A 15884-nucleotide genomic window follows, 5' to 3' on the forward strand; every position below is an offset into this window, starting at 1 on the left:
TGGCGTGATCTCAGCTCACTGCAAGCTCCGCCTCCCGGGTTCATGCCATTCTCCTGCCTCAGCCTCCCTAGTAGCTGGGACTACAGGCACCCGCCACCATGCCCGGCTAATTTTTCATATTTTTAGTAGAGACGGGGTTTCACTGTGTTAGCCAGGATGGTCTCAATCTCCTGACCTCGTGATCCACCCGTCTCAGCCTCCCAAAGTGCTGGGATTACAGGCTTGAGCCACCACGCCCGGCCTCTTTATCTATTCTTTAAAAAAAAAATTTAATTTTTTGATACGGAGTCACACTCTGTTGCCCAGGCTGCAGTGCAGTGGTACAACCTTGGCTCACTGCAACCTCCACCTCCTGGAGGTGGTTCAAGCAATTCTCCTGCCTCAGCTTCCAGAGTAGCTGGGATTACAGGCATGCGTCACCACACCCAGCTAATTTTTGTATTTTTAGTAGAAACGGTTTCACCATGTTGGCCAGGCTGGTCTTGAACTCCCAACCTCAGGTGATATGCCCACCTTGGCCTCCCAAAAGACTGAGATTATAGGATCATGCTCTTAGTGCTATATGTACAACTTTTCACCAAGTCCTAAGATTTTCTCATGTTATCTTGTAAAAGTTTTACATTTAAGTTGTACATTTAAATCTGTGATCCATTTTGAGTTAGTTTATTTATTATTATTTTCTTATTTTTATATTTTTTCTTTATTTTATTTCTGGATCATCTCATGCCAAATTATTGAGTTAGTTTTGTTAGCAGACCGAGGTTGAGGCAGAAAAAGAAATAAAATCAAAGATAAGGGAAAGTCAATTTAATGGAACAGAATTTAATCACTAAAAATAATTTTAAAACCATTGAGAAAATAGAAAGTTTTATGATAATATTAAGTTTAAAAACCTGAATAACTAGGATTTCAGCATTACAAAAAAAGTATGGATGGAATCAGAAAACATGAAAAGAAAGTCAATTTGAGTGCTGAAGTAAGATTTCTTACCTACATGCTGACTCAGTGCCTGAACAACATTCGTAGCAGCAGCGTAGATGCCTGGATTCTTGGAATTCAGATTGTTATCCACTATTGCTGGAATTAGCATGTTGATTATAGGAGATAAGTGGTCTCTAAGTAGAGGAATCATTTTGTGCATTGTTTCCAGAGCCACCAGATTTACTTTACTATTAGAATCATGAAGTCGAGATTTAAAAGCATCAAAAATCTGAAAATAAATTGGTAAATCATTTAAAGTAAAATAATGTTTATAGCTATTGTATTTATAATTCTCTTGGCATGTCATAATATTTCTCCTACTTTACTCAGTTTAAATATATACACAACATCCTATTTTGCTTGAACTTAGATAACAGTAACTTTATAAAAATTGGGGTACTAAATCTAAGTGTCAAATCTTCTTGTAACGAAAGGAGAAGGCCTCAAAAATTGCCCCAAAAGACATCCTAATAAAAGCTGAAAAATATGGCTCAGTAGGCAGATGACTAATTGTAAATATGATAAACATCTTGTTTTCTGGAAGGTGCAGGTTAGCTTAGCTAACTCTAAGAACTTAAGAAAAGTTTTTATCTTTTTTCACACTAGAAGTAGACATGTAAGTTTTACTGTGGAGATCTAACCTAGTTTCAGTTTAGGTTTATTATGAAAATTTTAGATGCAATTTCAGAGTTAAATTTGTATTATTATCTCTTAACCTGGTAACTTTAACAATAATTCCTTGCTCTTCAGAATCCTTAACTTTAATAAACTCAAGATATAATAAAGTGAATGCTAAACAATCCTTTAATCATGTCAGGTAAGTAAAGAGCTACTCTATGAGCTGAGACTATTCACTAATAATTTCCAATACTTATTTATTATTTTTCATGTTAAGAATAATCTTCCCAAGAGATTTATTTTTACTCAACAGATATCAGAAAATACAAGTTTCTGGCTCCCATGCCATGGTAATATGGTTCTTTTCTTCTGAAAGCTGAGACAATACCATGAGAAGTGAAGAGTAGTTATGGTATGTTTGCCAAGTATAATGCACATTACACAAACTTAAAATGAAATTTAATTAATAAATTACTACTAGAATTAACTGAACTAAATTCTGATGAAGCAAAAATAATCTATGCTCTGATACGATGAATATTAATTAATATTTCCCTTTATTTATTGTCTTCCTAAAGATAAGTACATAAGTCACTATACAGAGATTTCTTTTTTTTTTTTTTTCTTTGAGACGGAGTCTCGCTCTGTCACCGAGGCTGGAGTGCAGTGGCCGGATCTCAGCTCACTGCAAGCTCCGCCTCCCGGGTTTACGCCATTCTCCTGCCTCAGCCTCCCGAGTAGCTGGGACTACAGGCGCCCGCCACTTCGCCCGGCTAGTTTTTTGTATTTTTTTAGTAGAGACGGGGTTTCACCGTGTTAGCCAGGATGGCCTCGATATCCTGACCTCGTGATCCGCCCGTCTCGGCTCCCAAAGTGCTGGGATTACAGGCTTGAGCCACCGCGCCCAGCCTATACAGAGATTTCTAACCCATATAATGGAAAGTTTTAATATCTGTTCTAAAGCAATATCAAGTCCCTTATCTGTCTTTGCCTTTAAAAAAAATGTACTGATTAATTTAACATATATTTACTAAATGCCAGGTTCTGAGTGCTCTGAGAATATAGAAGTTTCAAGGCGCTTATCATCTTGTGGCAGGATTCAGACTAATAAATAGCTATCTTCTTACTTTGTTTCAAGGATTTTGACTTGTTCTAGTATGCTTTTAACCTAGCAAAACCCAGGCAATCTATTCTTTTCACTAAGCTTATTTTAACACTTTAGAATAATATACATATAATATGTAAATATATAATTTATTAATTAAATTCCATTTAAATTTGTGTAATCTGTATATATACAGTGAGAGGGTATATAAAACACTAAGATTTAGAGCAATTTTTTAAACTGATAAACTTCATTTGACATAGATTTCAAATGAAAATAAATTTTTTTTTCTTTTTTGTAGAGACAGGGTCTTACTATGTTGCCCAGGCTGGACTTGAACTTTGAACTCCTAGACTCAAGAGATCCTTCTACCTTGGCTTCCCAAAGTGCTGGGATTACAGGCATGAGCCACCATACCCGCCTTAAAATTAATTTTGACAAGTCCTTACCTTCACAATGTTTCCAACAACAAGGTCTTGATTATTTTCAGTATCTGATAAAAGCTGCTTAATCCCATTAATACGATCACGAAAGTCTTTTGCATTTAATAAACCAGTTATGACTTTAAGGTACTCAGCACTTTCTAAGGAATTACGAGGGACTGATTTTCTGGTGACTTCACGAACTTCAGTTACCTCTCTAAAGTGAAAGAAAGGTGAATGTGATTTCATTTGTACTTTCCTATAAAAACTATTATACAAACATAATTTTAAAATCTCACTATGAATTCATTTTCCAAAATGCATAAAATGACCTAACCCATAGCCAAACTATCTGTGTTGGGAGTCCCCAGGATCTCCCCTGGATTTGGATATTTGCTAGGAAGACTCACAAGAGTTAGCCTCTAGTTTTACTCATGGCTAAAATTTATTACAGCAGAAGGATGCCAAACAAAATAAGCAGAGGGAAAAGGTGCATAAGTCAAAGACCAGACGAAACCAGATTTAAGCTTTTAAAGAGTCCTTTCCCAGTAGGGTCACACAGGACACAATTCCTTCAGCAATGAGTTATGACAACATATGTGAAATGCTGTCTACCAAGTAAGCTTATTAGAGGCCTCATGTCCAGAGTTTTCACTGGGAGCTGGTAACGTAGGGACTGTCTGCCTAGGACATACCAAAATTCCAGACCCCAGAAGGAAACCAGGCCTCCAGCATAAACCATATTGTTTGCCGAAACAATTTAGGCACAGTAAACTATCTTATCAGTTAGGGCATGTTGGGAATCCTCTTGAAATCCTGGTTTCCCATGTCAGCAAAGAGCTAACCTTGCAAGCAGCCTTTTTTAGGGATAAAAGTCTCAGGACTGCAATGTTAACTTTTTTCTGAACAGGTTCCTTGCCCATTGAGATCTAGATAAATTACCTTGAACCTCTTCTCAAACCCATTCTCCGTAGAAGATTAAGTGAACCACTCTTATGAGGAATAGTTGAAATCTTTCCAAAACCTAAGTTCCCAGATGTCAACCAATGGACAATCTCTCTAAGCAGACCTTACTAAGAATAGCAGTCTCAGGCCCTGTTATGTTAACTCTTTCCTGCAAAGTATTCGTGTGAACATGCATGGGACAATGAGAAACTAGAGACCAGCAGGAATTATTATGGCAATGATAGTATTCGTAGCATATTTTTTGTGGCTATAAAGGGGTAACTCAATGTGGTAGATCCAGCTTGTCCATCCCATGGTCTGCAGGTCGGATGTGGCCCGGACAGCTTTGAATGCAGCCTAACACAAATTCATAAATTTTCTTAAAACATTATGAGATTTTTGTGTATATGTGAGTGTGTGTGTGTGTGTGTGTGTGTGTTTTAGCTCACCAGCTATCATTAGTGCTGGTGTATTTTATGTGTGGCCAAGACAATTCTTCTTCCAATGTGGCAAGGGATGCAAAAGATTGGACACTCCCATTTAGATGATCATCCTTTTGAAACTAAAGGGTGATGCAAAGTGACAGGTAGGTCAGTTGGTCAATCTGTCTATCTATTTTAGATACAGAGTCTCACTCTATCTTTCTATCTATCTATTTTACTTTTTTAATTTTTAATTTATTTTTGAGACAGAGTCTCACTTTGTCACCCAGGCTGGAATGCAGTGGCATTATCTTGGCTCACTGCAAGTAAGCTTAATGTAAGTATATTGTAATGTTCTTACATTAGACTTAACATGGTCTAATACTATTTGAAAGTATACTGTGAGACAGTAAAGATGTACATTATAATATTATAAAGTCTAGATCAACCACTTATAAAAGGAACAAAAAGATACAGCTAATGAAGAAGATAAATGAAATATGAAAATGCACACACACACACTCACATCCCTACCTCTCAATCAATCTTATACCAAGCACAAAAAGAAGAAAAAGAAACAGAAAATATAAGACAAATGGAAAAACACTATCAAAATGAGAGGCTTAAACCCAACCATGTGAATAACCGCTTTAAACCTAAATGGTCAAATACCCTGATTAAAAAGCAGAAATTGTTATATTGGTAATAAGACAAGACTCCAACCTGGACAACAAATTGAGACCTCATCTGTACAAAAAATTAGCTGGGTGGCAGGGTAGGGGTGCCATGGGCTTGTAGTCCTAGGTACTCGGGAGGCTAAGGTGGGAGGACACTTGAGCCCTGGGAGGTCGAGGCTGCAGTGAGCCATGATCACGTCATTGCACTCCAGCCTGGATGACAGAGCAAGACCCTTCCTCAAAAAAGACAAGACTGAGTCGCATACTGTCTAGAAAAACGCTCTTTAAAAAAACATAAGCTGAGCATGGTGGCTACACCTATAATCCCAGCACTTTGGAAGACCGAGGCTGGAGGATTACTTGAGCCCAGGAGTTGACACCAGCCTGGGCAACACAGGAAGACCCCATCTCTTTTTATTAAAAATTAATAAAATATTTTTTTAATTAAGAAGACAGACCAGAAAATACAAGCAAAATCCACAATGCATTAAGGAAAAAATTATTTTCACACTTGTTAAAATGGTAAGAAAGACTTTATTCAAGAAGGATCATGACTACTACAATAAGGGAGAACAACTGTTCTCAACTCTGACTACAGTAAAGACAGAGGGATTTATAGCCCACAACCAGAGTTGGGGGTGGGGGTCAGTGGATAGAAAATTACTAAGAGGAGACATTAAAGAGCACGAAGTTTCTTGCAAAACTGGCCTAGTAAGATGCATGCTAAAGGAAGGCCAAAGACTCATACATCGAAGGTCAGGGGGTGAGGAACTTTATCAGATATCAAGGGTGATAACATATCAAAGGAAGGAGAGATGAGCTAGCAGGATACCTTGTTAAGACGGGTTAGGCAGGCCCAAGGACAGGGTCCAAGGTCAAGGCCAAATTGAAAACAGGACTCAGAGAAGCATGTCTATAGTTTGGTCAAAAAGAATCTCTGTCGGGCCGGGTGCCAGTGGCTCACACCTGTAATCCCAGCACTTTGGGAAGCTGAGGCGGGCGGATCATAAGGTCAAGAGATGGAGACCATCCTGGTCAACATCGTGAAACCCTGTCTCTACTAAAAATACAAAAATCAGCTAGGCGTGATGGCACACGCCTGTAGTCCCAGCTACTCGGGAGGCTGAGGCAGAATTGCTTGAACCTGGGAGGCAGAGGTTGCAGGGAGATCGTGCCACCGTACTCCAGCCTGGATGACAGTGCAAGACTCTGTCTCAAAAAAAAAAAAAAAAAAAAAAAAAAAATATATATATATATATATATATATATTATGTTTGTCAAATGAGATACTAGTTTATAGCCACTGAAATAATCACAAGTATTGGTAAGGATGTAAAAAAACTGGAACCCTTTTACACTACTGGTGAGATGTAAAATGGTGGCACTTTGGAAAAACTTTCTGCTGGTTCTTCAAACGATTAAACATAGAGTTATCATATGATCCAGCAATTCCACTCCTGCACATCCAAGAGGGCTGAAAACATATGTCCACAACAAAACCAAACTGATAATGGATAAACAATGTGTGCTATATCCATATATGGATGAATGGAATAGTATTCGCCCATAAAAAGGAATGAAGTATTGATAAATGCTATAACATGGAAGAGCCCTTGACATTTTGATTACAAAAAAAATGGATAAGCCTTAACATAAATCTAAGTATAAGAAGCCAGTCACAAAAGACCACATATCATATGATTCCCTTTATATGGAATGTCCAGAATAAGCAAATCCATAGAAACAGAAGAGAGACTGCCTAGGGCTAGGGAAGGCAAGATTGTTGAGAATTGGGGAATGACTGCTAATAAGTATGAGATTTCTTTTAAGGTGACAAAAATATTCTCAAATTATGATGACAGCTACACAACTCATTGAATATACAGATGCTCTTTGATTTGCAATGGAGTTACATCCTGATAAACTCATTTTATGTTGAAAATATCTTAAGTCAAAAATGCATTCAATACATCTAACCTACTGAACATCATAGCTTAGTCTAGCCTACCTTAAACGTGTTCAGAACACTTACATTATCCTATACTGGGGCAAATAATCTAACACAAAGCCTATTTTATAATGAATAATTTATTGAATATTATACTGAAAGTGAAAAACATTGTATGAATACTCAAAGTAGTTTCTACTGTACTACATGCATACTGCTTTTGCACCATTGTAAAGTTGAAAAATCATAAGTTGAACCATCCTAAGTTGGGTGCCATCTGTACTAAAAAACATTGAATTGCATGCCTTAGATAGAAGAATTATATAGTAGGCGAATTACATCTCCGTAACACTGTAATTTAAAGAAAAACATACCATGCAAATCTTCTATCAAAAGAAAACTAATATGGTCTACTAACATAGACTTCAAGATAAAGAATATTACCAGAGATAAAGGTACTTCATAATGACAAAAGGACCAATTTATCAGAAAGTCACAACTATCCTCAATGTATTTAAACGTAATCACAGTGGATCAAAATACATCAAGCAAAAAGTGATACAACAGAAAGTATAAATAAATCCACCAATACGTTGGGGATGTCAATACTCCTATCTCAGCAATTGATAGAACAAGTAGAAAAAAATCAGTAGGATTATAGAACACTTGAATAACAACCGACTTAACCTAACTGACATTGTGTAGAATATTACATTCAACAAGAGCAGAATGTACATTCTTCCAAGTAGATATAAAATAGTCACTAATGTAGAACACATGCTGGGCCATAAAACAAGTCTCAAGAAGTTTAAAAGAACTAGAATCCTATGGAGCATGTTCAGTGACACAGCAGAACTAAATTTAAAATCATTAACAAAATGATATTTAGAAAATCTCCAAATATTTGAAAATTAAACACACTTCTAAATAGCACCTGTATTGAAGAAGAAACCACAAGGGTATTATTCAGCATCATCCCAATACCAAATCCAAAGACATTTTAAGACAAGAAAACTAAAGACCTCATGATTATAGACACAAAAATACTCAAATAATTTTAGTAAATTAAACTCAGTAATATATTAAAAATATGACACATCATCATCACCAAGTGGGGCTAATCCAAGGAATACAAGTTACCATTTTTAACATTTAACATAATTCACAACAGCAGCCATAAACAAGGATGAGTTCATGTCCTTTGTAGGGACATGAATGAAGGTGGAAACCATCATTCTGAGCCAACTATTGCAAGGACAGAAAACCAAACACTGCATGTTCTCACTTATAGGTAGGAATTGAACAATGAGAACACTTGGACACAGGATGGGGAACATCACACACCAGGGCCTGCTGTGGGGTGGGGGGAAGGGGGAGGGACAGCATTAGGGGATATACCTAATGTAAACGACGAGTTAATGGGTGCAGCACACCAACATGGCACATGTATCCATATGTATCAAAGCTGCACGTTGTGCACATGTACCCTAGAACTTGAAGTATAATAAGAAAAAAATAGTAATTCACAATAGTAACAAAATAAAAAAAGAATTATCTTAATAGATGCTGGAATGGCATTTGAGAAAAATTCAACACCCATTCATGATTAAAAACTCACAAACTAGAAGGGAACTTCATTAATTTGATAAAGAGCTTTCTATGAAACCTACAGCTAATATCATACGCAATGGAGAAATGCTGAACATTTTGTCCCAAAGACCAGGAATAAGGTAAAGATGTCTGTTATTACTTCTATTTAACATTAGATTTGATATTCTAACCACTACAATATTAAGGTAGGAAAAATAAATCAGAAGCATACAGATTTGAAAGGAGGAAATAAAATACAAGAAGATCCTGGAGAATCATGTGCTGACAGAAAGTAAATGGATGGGGCATGTTGTAAAAGCATAGCAGCCAACCTGAAGGAACTCCTAAAGCTAGAACCATTTGAAGAGGGAAATAATGGCAGTATTCGATTATACCCCACAGAATAAAATAGAAATCCATTAGTCTTCACAAATATAAATGAATATTTGCATAAATAAACATATGAAGGAAATGGAACAGTTTTTCTGTAAAGAAAAAAAAATCAACCAATGAATGTAGAAGAAATCAAGAAAACAGATCATTATTAGGCAAAAAACCATGTACTAATTGCTATAGGCAAAATCTCTCAGTGGTGGATAAAACTAGTGGGCTATGTATGATGAGAAATAGGATATTTACACAGTCTCAAAGTTTCCAAAGATATATATTAATTACAAAGGGAAAAACAGTACAGTGCCTAGCAGAAACCACCATAAGCTAATAATCAAAGTTAATGTTATCAGTAGTAAGACATAACAACATCATGTACCTTGTGATGTAATACAGTGAAAACGGTACAACATCACTTCTGTGGTATTCTTGCATAACTTCCATCTAATTGTGAGAAAATATCAGATAAACCCAACTTGAGAAATATCTATGAAATAAGTGTTTGGAAAAGGCCTCCCACACAGTATGCTCTGAATAGATATTAAGAAAGCATTTTTTAATGGGTTCCAAAAAACATTTTTTGACCAAGATATCTGATCCAGGATCTTATGAGATTATATAATATCAAGGTAGAAAAACTGCCAATTCTTATTTAGTAGGTCTGGAAGGAGCATAACATTTTGCATTTCTGGCTGGGTAAGGTGGCTCATGTCTGTAATCCTAGCACTTCTGGAGGCCGAGGTGGGTGGATCACCTGAGGTCGGGAGTTCAAGACCAGTCTGGCCAACATGGTGAAATCCTGTCTCTACTAAAAATACAAAAATTAGCGGGGTGTGATGGCACACACCTGTAGTCCCGGCTACTTAGAAGACAGGAGAATCACTTGAACCCAGGAGGCGGAGGTTGTAGTGAGCTGAGATCTTGCTGTTGCACTCCAGCCTGGGTGACAGAGCGAGACTCCGTCTCAAAAAAAATTTAAAAAATTAAAAAAAATAAAAAAGGCCAGGCGCGGTGGCTAACGCCTGTAATCCCAGCACTTTGGGAGGCCAAGGCAGGCAGATCACGAGGTCAGGAGATCAAGACCATCCTGGCTAACACAGTGAAACCCCGTCTCTACTAAAAATACAAAAAAATCAAAAAAAAAAAAAAAATTAGCCAGGCATGGTGGCAGGCGCCTGTAGTCCCAGCTACTCGGGAGGCTGGGGCAGGAGAATGGCGTGAACCGGGAGGCGGAGCTTGCCATAAGTTGAGATCGCGCCATTGCACTCCAGCCTGGGCAACAGAGCAATACTCTGTGTCCAAAAAAAAAAAAAAAATTGCATTTCTAAAAAGCTCCTAGGTGATGCCAATGTGGCTGTTTTGTGGGCTGTACTTAAAATATCAAGGTCCCAAAGCATATATTTTCACATACATCTTTATTTTTTATAAAAGTCATTATTTTAGTTTATGAAATATTTCAAAGATACACAAATACAGAAAATATAAGAGATACCTATGTATACTATGAATTCTATGTATTCGTGTAATTTTTCAATAGAGTTTTTTTGTTTTTCTTTTTTTTGTTTTTGTTTTGCTCTGTTTTGTTTTGTTTTGAGACACTGTCTTGTTCTGTCGCCCAGGCTGGAGTGCAACGGAGCGATCTCAGCTCACTGCAACCTCCACCTCCTGGATTCAAACGATTCTCCTGCCTCAGCCTCCCAAGTACCTGGGATTACAGGGGTGTGCCACCATGCCCAGCTAATATTTTGTATTTTTAGTAGAGACGGGGTTTCTCCATGTTGCCTAGGCTGGTCTGGAACTTCTGAGCTCAGGCAATCAGTCCACCTTAGCCTCCCAAAGTGCTAGGATTACAGGTGCGTACCACTGCACCCGACCAATAGTGTTTAAAATATATTTAAAGCCAGATGTGGTGGCTCATGCCTGTAATCTCGGCAGTTTGGAAAGCTAAGGTGGGAGGATCCCTCAAGCCCAGGAGTTTGAGTCCATCCTGGGCAACATGGTGAAGCACCATCTCCAAAAACAAACAATATATATGTGTTTTTATATATATATATGTTTATATATATATATAAGCCAGGCATGTTGGTGTGCACCTCTGGTCCCAGCCACTCCAGTGGCTGAAACAGAAGGATTGCTTGAACCCAGGAGGTCAAAGCTGTGCTGAGATGTGATCACACCACTGCACTCCAGCCTGGGCAACAGAGAGAGACCTTGTCTCAAAAATAAAGTAAAATAAAATAAAATATATTTAAAAACAGAACAAAGAGGTCATAGTAATAATTTTAAAATAAGCAAATTTTAATAGACTTTGTCATCACTAGATTAGCCCTATAAGAAATACCCAAATGGGCCCTAAACATGGAAACAAAGGTTGATATTTGCTATCATAAGAACATAAGAAAGTATAAAACTCACAGGTCATATAAAGCAATCATATAAAGGAGGAAGAGAAAGGAATCAAATGGCAACAAGACAGAATTCCACTAAACCACAAAAACAGAGAAAACGAAAGAAACAATTTATAAAACAGGTAGATAACACTTAACAATGTGACAGGAACAAAATCTCACATATCAATATTAACCTTGTATGAAAATGGATTAAACGATCTACTTAAAAGTTACAGATTGGCAAACTGGATAAAAAACATGATCCAACTATATGCTGCTTATAAAAAACTCACCCCAGCTGAAAAGACACATATAGACTAAAATTAAAGGGGTACAAAAAGATATTCTACGCTGGGCATGGTGGCTCACGCCTGTAATCCCAGCACTTTGGGAGGCTGAGGCAGATGGATCACGAGGTCAGGAGTTTAAGACCAGCCTGGCCAACAGTGTGAAACCCCGTCTCCACTGAAAATACAAAACTTACCTGGGCATGGTGGCGTGTGCCTATAGTCCCAGCTACTAGGGAGGCTGAGGCAGGAGAATTGCTTGAACCTGGGAAGCAGAGGTTGCAGTGAACTGAGATCGTGCCACTGCACTCCAGCTTGGGCAACAGAGTGAGACATCGTCTCAAAACAAAAAGAAAAAAAAGAAAAAATTCTACACAAATGGAAGCCAAAAGTGATCAGGTGTAGCTATGCTTACATCAGATAACACAACCTTCAAATCAAAAACAGTAAAAAAAAAAAAAAAAAAAAAAAAAAAAAGACAAAGAAGGTCATTATATAATGACAAGGGATGAATTCAGCAAGAAGCTATAAGAATCCCAAATATATATGCACCCAACACTGGATCACCCAGATTCATAAAACAAATATTTACTAGACCTAAAGAAAGAGACAGCAAAACAATCCTGTTTTGATTGTGGACTTCAACATTCCACTCACAGAACTAGGCAGATTATTGAGACAGAAAATTAACAAAGAAACACTGAACTTAAATTGGACTTTGGACCAAATGGACTTAACAAACATTTACAGAACATTCAACCCCAAAACTGCAGAATATACATCTTTCTCATCAGCACATGGAACATTCTTCAACACAGACCATATGTTAGGTCACATAATAAGTCTCAACAAATTTTTAAAAACTGAAAACAAATCAAATATCTTCTTAAGACCACAATGGAATAAAACTAGAAATCAATACCAAGAGGAAATTTAGAAACTATACAAATACATGGAAATTAAACAACATATTCCTGAATGATCATAGAGTCATGACAAAAATTTAAAACATTTTTTGAAGTAAATGAAAACGGAAACACAACATACCAAAACCTGTGGGATACAGCAAAATCAGTGTTAAGAGGGAAGTTTATAGCGTTAAATGCCTACATGAAAAAAGTAGAAAGCACTTTGTGAGGCTGAGACAGGAAGACTGCTTGAGCCCAAGAATTTGAGGCTGTAGTGGGCTATGATGATGCCACTACACTTCACCCTAGGCAACAGAGTGAGACCCTGTCTCTCTCTCTCTCTATTAAAAAAAAAAAAAAAAAAAAAAAAAAAAAAAAGTAAAATGATCACAACTTAACATCACATTTCAAGAAACTAGAAAAACCATAACAAACCAAACCCCCAAGGTTAGCCAAAGAAAATAAGTAACAAAGATCAGATGAGAACTAAATGAAATAACCCCCCTATTCCCCAAAATACAAAGCATCAATGAATTGAAAAACTGGTTATTCAAAAAGACAAAATAAATCGCTAGCTAGCTTAAGAAAGAAGATCCAAATAAACAAAATCAGAAAGGAGACATTACAACTGATACGACAGAAAAAACAAGGGATCATCAGAGACTATTATGAGCAACTACACTTCCACAAACTAGAAAACCTAGTTTGTGGAATTCCTGGAAACATACACCCTCCCAAGATTGAACCAGGAAGAAACAGAAATCCTGAACAGACCAATGAGTAGTGAGAATGAATCAGTAAGCAAAAAAAAAACCCCACAGGACAAGATGGGTTCACAGTCAAATTCTACCAAATGTACAAAAATAAATAAATAATAAAACAAAAACTTATACCAATCATCCTGAAACTTTCCAAAAATTGGAGGGGAGAATCTGCCCTAAATTATTCTATGAGGCCAGTATCACCCTGATACCAAAACAAGGCAAAGACACAACAAAAGACAAAAGCTATAGACTAACATCCCTTATAAATATAGATGTAAAAATCCTCAACAAAATACTAGCAACAACAGCACATCAAAAAGATAAAATATCAGGATCAACTGGGTTTTATACTAGAGATGCAAGGACGGTTCAACACATGGAATTTAAAAAAATATGATATATCACACAAACATAGCTAAGGACAAAAACCATATGATTATCTCAAAGGAAGCAGAAAAAGCATTTGATAAAATTCATCATCACTTCATGATAAAAATCCTCAACAAACTAGGCACAGAAGGAACATACCTCAACATAATAAAGGCCATATACAATAAACCCACAGCCAACATCATACTAAACAGGAGAAAGTTGACAGCATTCCAAGAACTGGAACAAGTCAAAGATGCCCACTTTCACCACTTCTATTCAACCTAGTACTGTAAGTCCTAGATAAAGTAATCATGCAAGAGAAAAAAATAAAAGGCACCCGAACTGCAAAAGTTAAATTATTCCTGTTTGCTGATGATATGATCTTATATCTAGAGAACCCCAAAGACTTCACCAAAAGACTCTTAGATTTGATAAACGACTTCAGTGAAGTGTCAAGATACAAAATCAACTTTAAAAAAATCAACAGCATTTCTATATACCAATAAGGAATAAGCTGAGAAACAAATCAAGAAGGCAATCCCACTTATAATAGCTAAAAAAGAAATAAAATACCTAGGAGTATATTTTTAACCAAGGAGGTAAAAGATATCTACAAGGAAAACTAAAAAACAGTGACAAAAGAAGTTGTAGATGACACAAACAAATGGAAAAACATCCCAGGTTCATGGATCAGAATAATTAAAATGACCATCCTGCCAAAAGCAGTCTACAGTTTCAATGCAATCCCTATCAAAATACCAATATCATTTATCACAGACTTACAAAAAACAATCCTAAAACTCGTGGCTCACTGAACCTTTTTTTGGAACAAAAAATAGCCCAAGTAGCCAAAGCAATCTTTTTTTTTTTTTTTTTTTTTTTTTTTTTTTTTTTTTTTTTTGAGACGGAGTCTCGCTCTGTCGCCCAGGCTGGAGTGCAGTGGCGCAATCTCGGCTCACTGCAAGCTCCGCCTCCCGGGTTCACGCCATTCTCCTGCCTCAGCCTCCCGAGTAGCTGGGACTACAGGCGCCCGCCCCTGCGCCCGGCTAATTTTTTCTATTTTTAGTAGAGACGGGGTTTCACCATGGTCTCGATCTCCTGACCTTGTGATCCGCCCACCTCGGCCTCCCAAAGTGCTGGGATTACAGGCGTGAGCCACCACGCCCGGCCTTTTTTTTTTTTTTTTGAGATGGAGTCTCACTCTTGTTACCCAGCCTGGAATGCAATGGCACGATCTCAGCTCACTGCAACCTCCACCTCCCGGATTCAAGCAATTCTCCTGCCTCAGCCTCCTGAGTGGCTGGGATTATAGGCACCCTCCACCATGCCTGGCTAATTTTTTGTAGTTTTAGTAGAGACAGGGTTTCACTATGTTGCCAGGTTGGTCTCAAAACTCCTGACTTTGAGATCCGCCCGCCTCAGCCTCCCAAAGTGCTGGGATTACAGGTGTGAGCCATGGCGCCCAGCCAGTCAAAGCAATTTTAAGCAAAACCAACAATGCTACAGGCATCACATTACCTGGCTTCAAATTACACTATAAGGCTGTAAAACCCAAACAACATGGTACTGGTCTAAAAACAGACACATACATTAATGCAACAGAATAGAGAACCCAGAAATAAAGCCACATATCTACAACCAACTGATCTTTGACAAAGCTGACAAGAACATACATGGAGGAAAGAGCAGTCTTTTCAAAAATGGTGCTGGAAAAATTAGATTGCCATATGCAGAATGAAACAATATCTCTCACCTTATATAAAAATCAACTAAATGGATTAAAGACTTAAATTTGGGACCTACATTTATAAAAATACAAGAAGAAAACCTAGGCAGTACTCTTCTGGACACTAGTCTAGGTAAATAATTCATGACTAAAACCTCAAAAGCACAGGTAACAAAAACCACCAGGCTTGGCTAATTTTTGTATTGTTTTGGTAGAGACAGGGTTTTGCCATGTTGCCCAGGCTGATCTCGAACTCCTGAGCTCAAACAATTCTGCCTGCCTCAGCCTCCCAAAGTGCTTGGATTACAGGTGTGAGCCACCATGCCTGGCCTTCCAAAT

General features: G+C 37.5%; 1 protein-coding gene across 4 annotated transcripts in view; it reads right to left on the bottom strand.

Annotated features, from left to right (window-relative positions):
• TOGARAM1 (TOG array regulator of axonemal microtubules 1) overlaps positions 1–15884 on the bottom strand; it is a 114161-nt gene that overhangs the window by 5339 nt on the left and 92938 nt on the right. For 3 of the 4 annotated variants that reach the window (XM_050795809.1, XM_050795808.1, XM_050795807.1), the window contains 2 exons: positions 3154–3343; positions 991–1210 (listed from right to left, as the gene is read on the bottom strand). In XM_050795809.1, the coding sequence (XP_050651766.1) occupies positions 991–1210; positions 3154–3343 (410 nt within the window). The remainder of the gene's footprint in view (positions 1–990; positions 1211–3153; positions 3344–15884) is intronic. The other variant, XM_050795810.1, reaches the window with a different exon arrangement.

This window comes from Macaca thibetana, chromosome 7 (assembly GCF_024542745.1).
Source record: "Macaca thibetana thibetana isolate TM-01 chromosome 7, ASM2454274v1, whole genome shotgun sequence".
NCBI classification, from domain to species: domain Eukaryota; kingdom Metazoa; phylum Chordata; class Mammalia; order Primates; family Cercopithecidae; genus Macaca; species Macaca thibetana.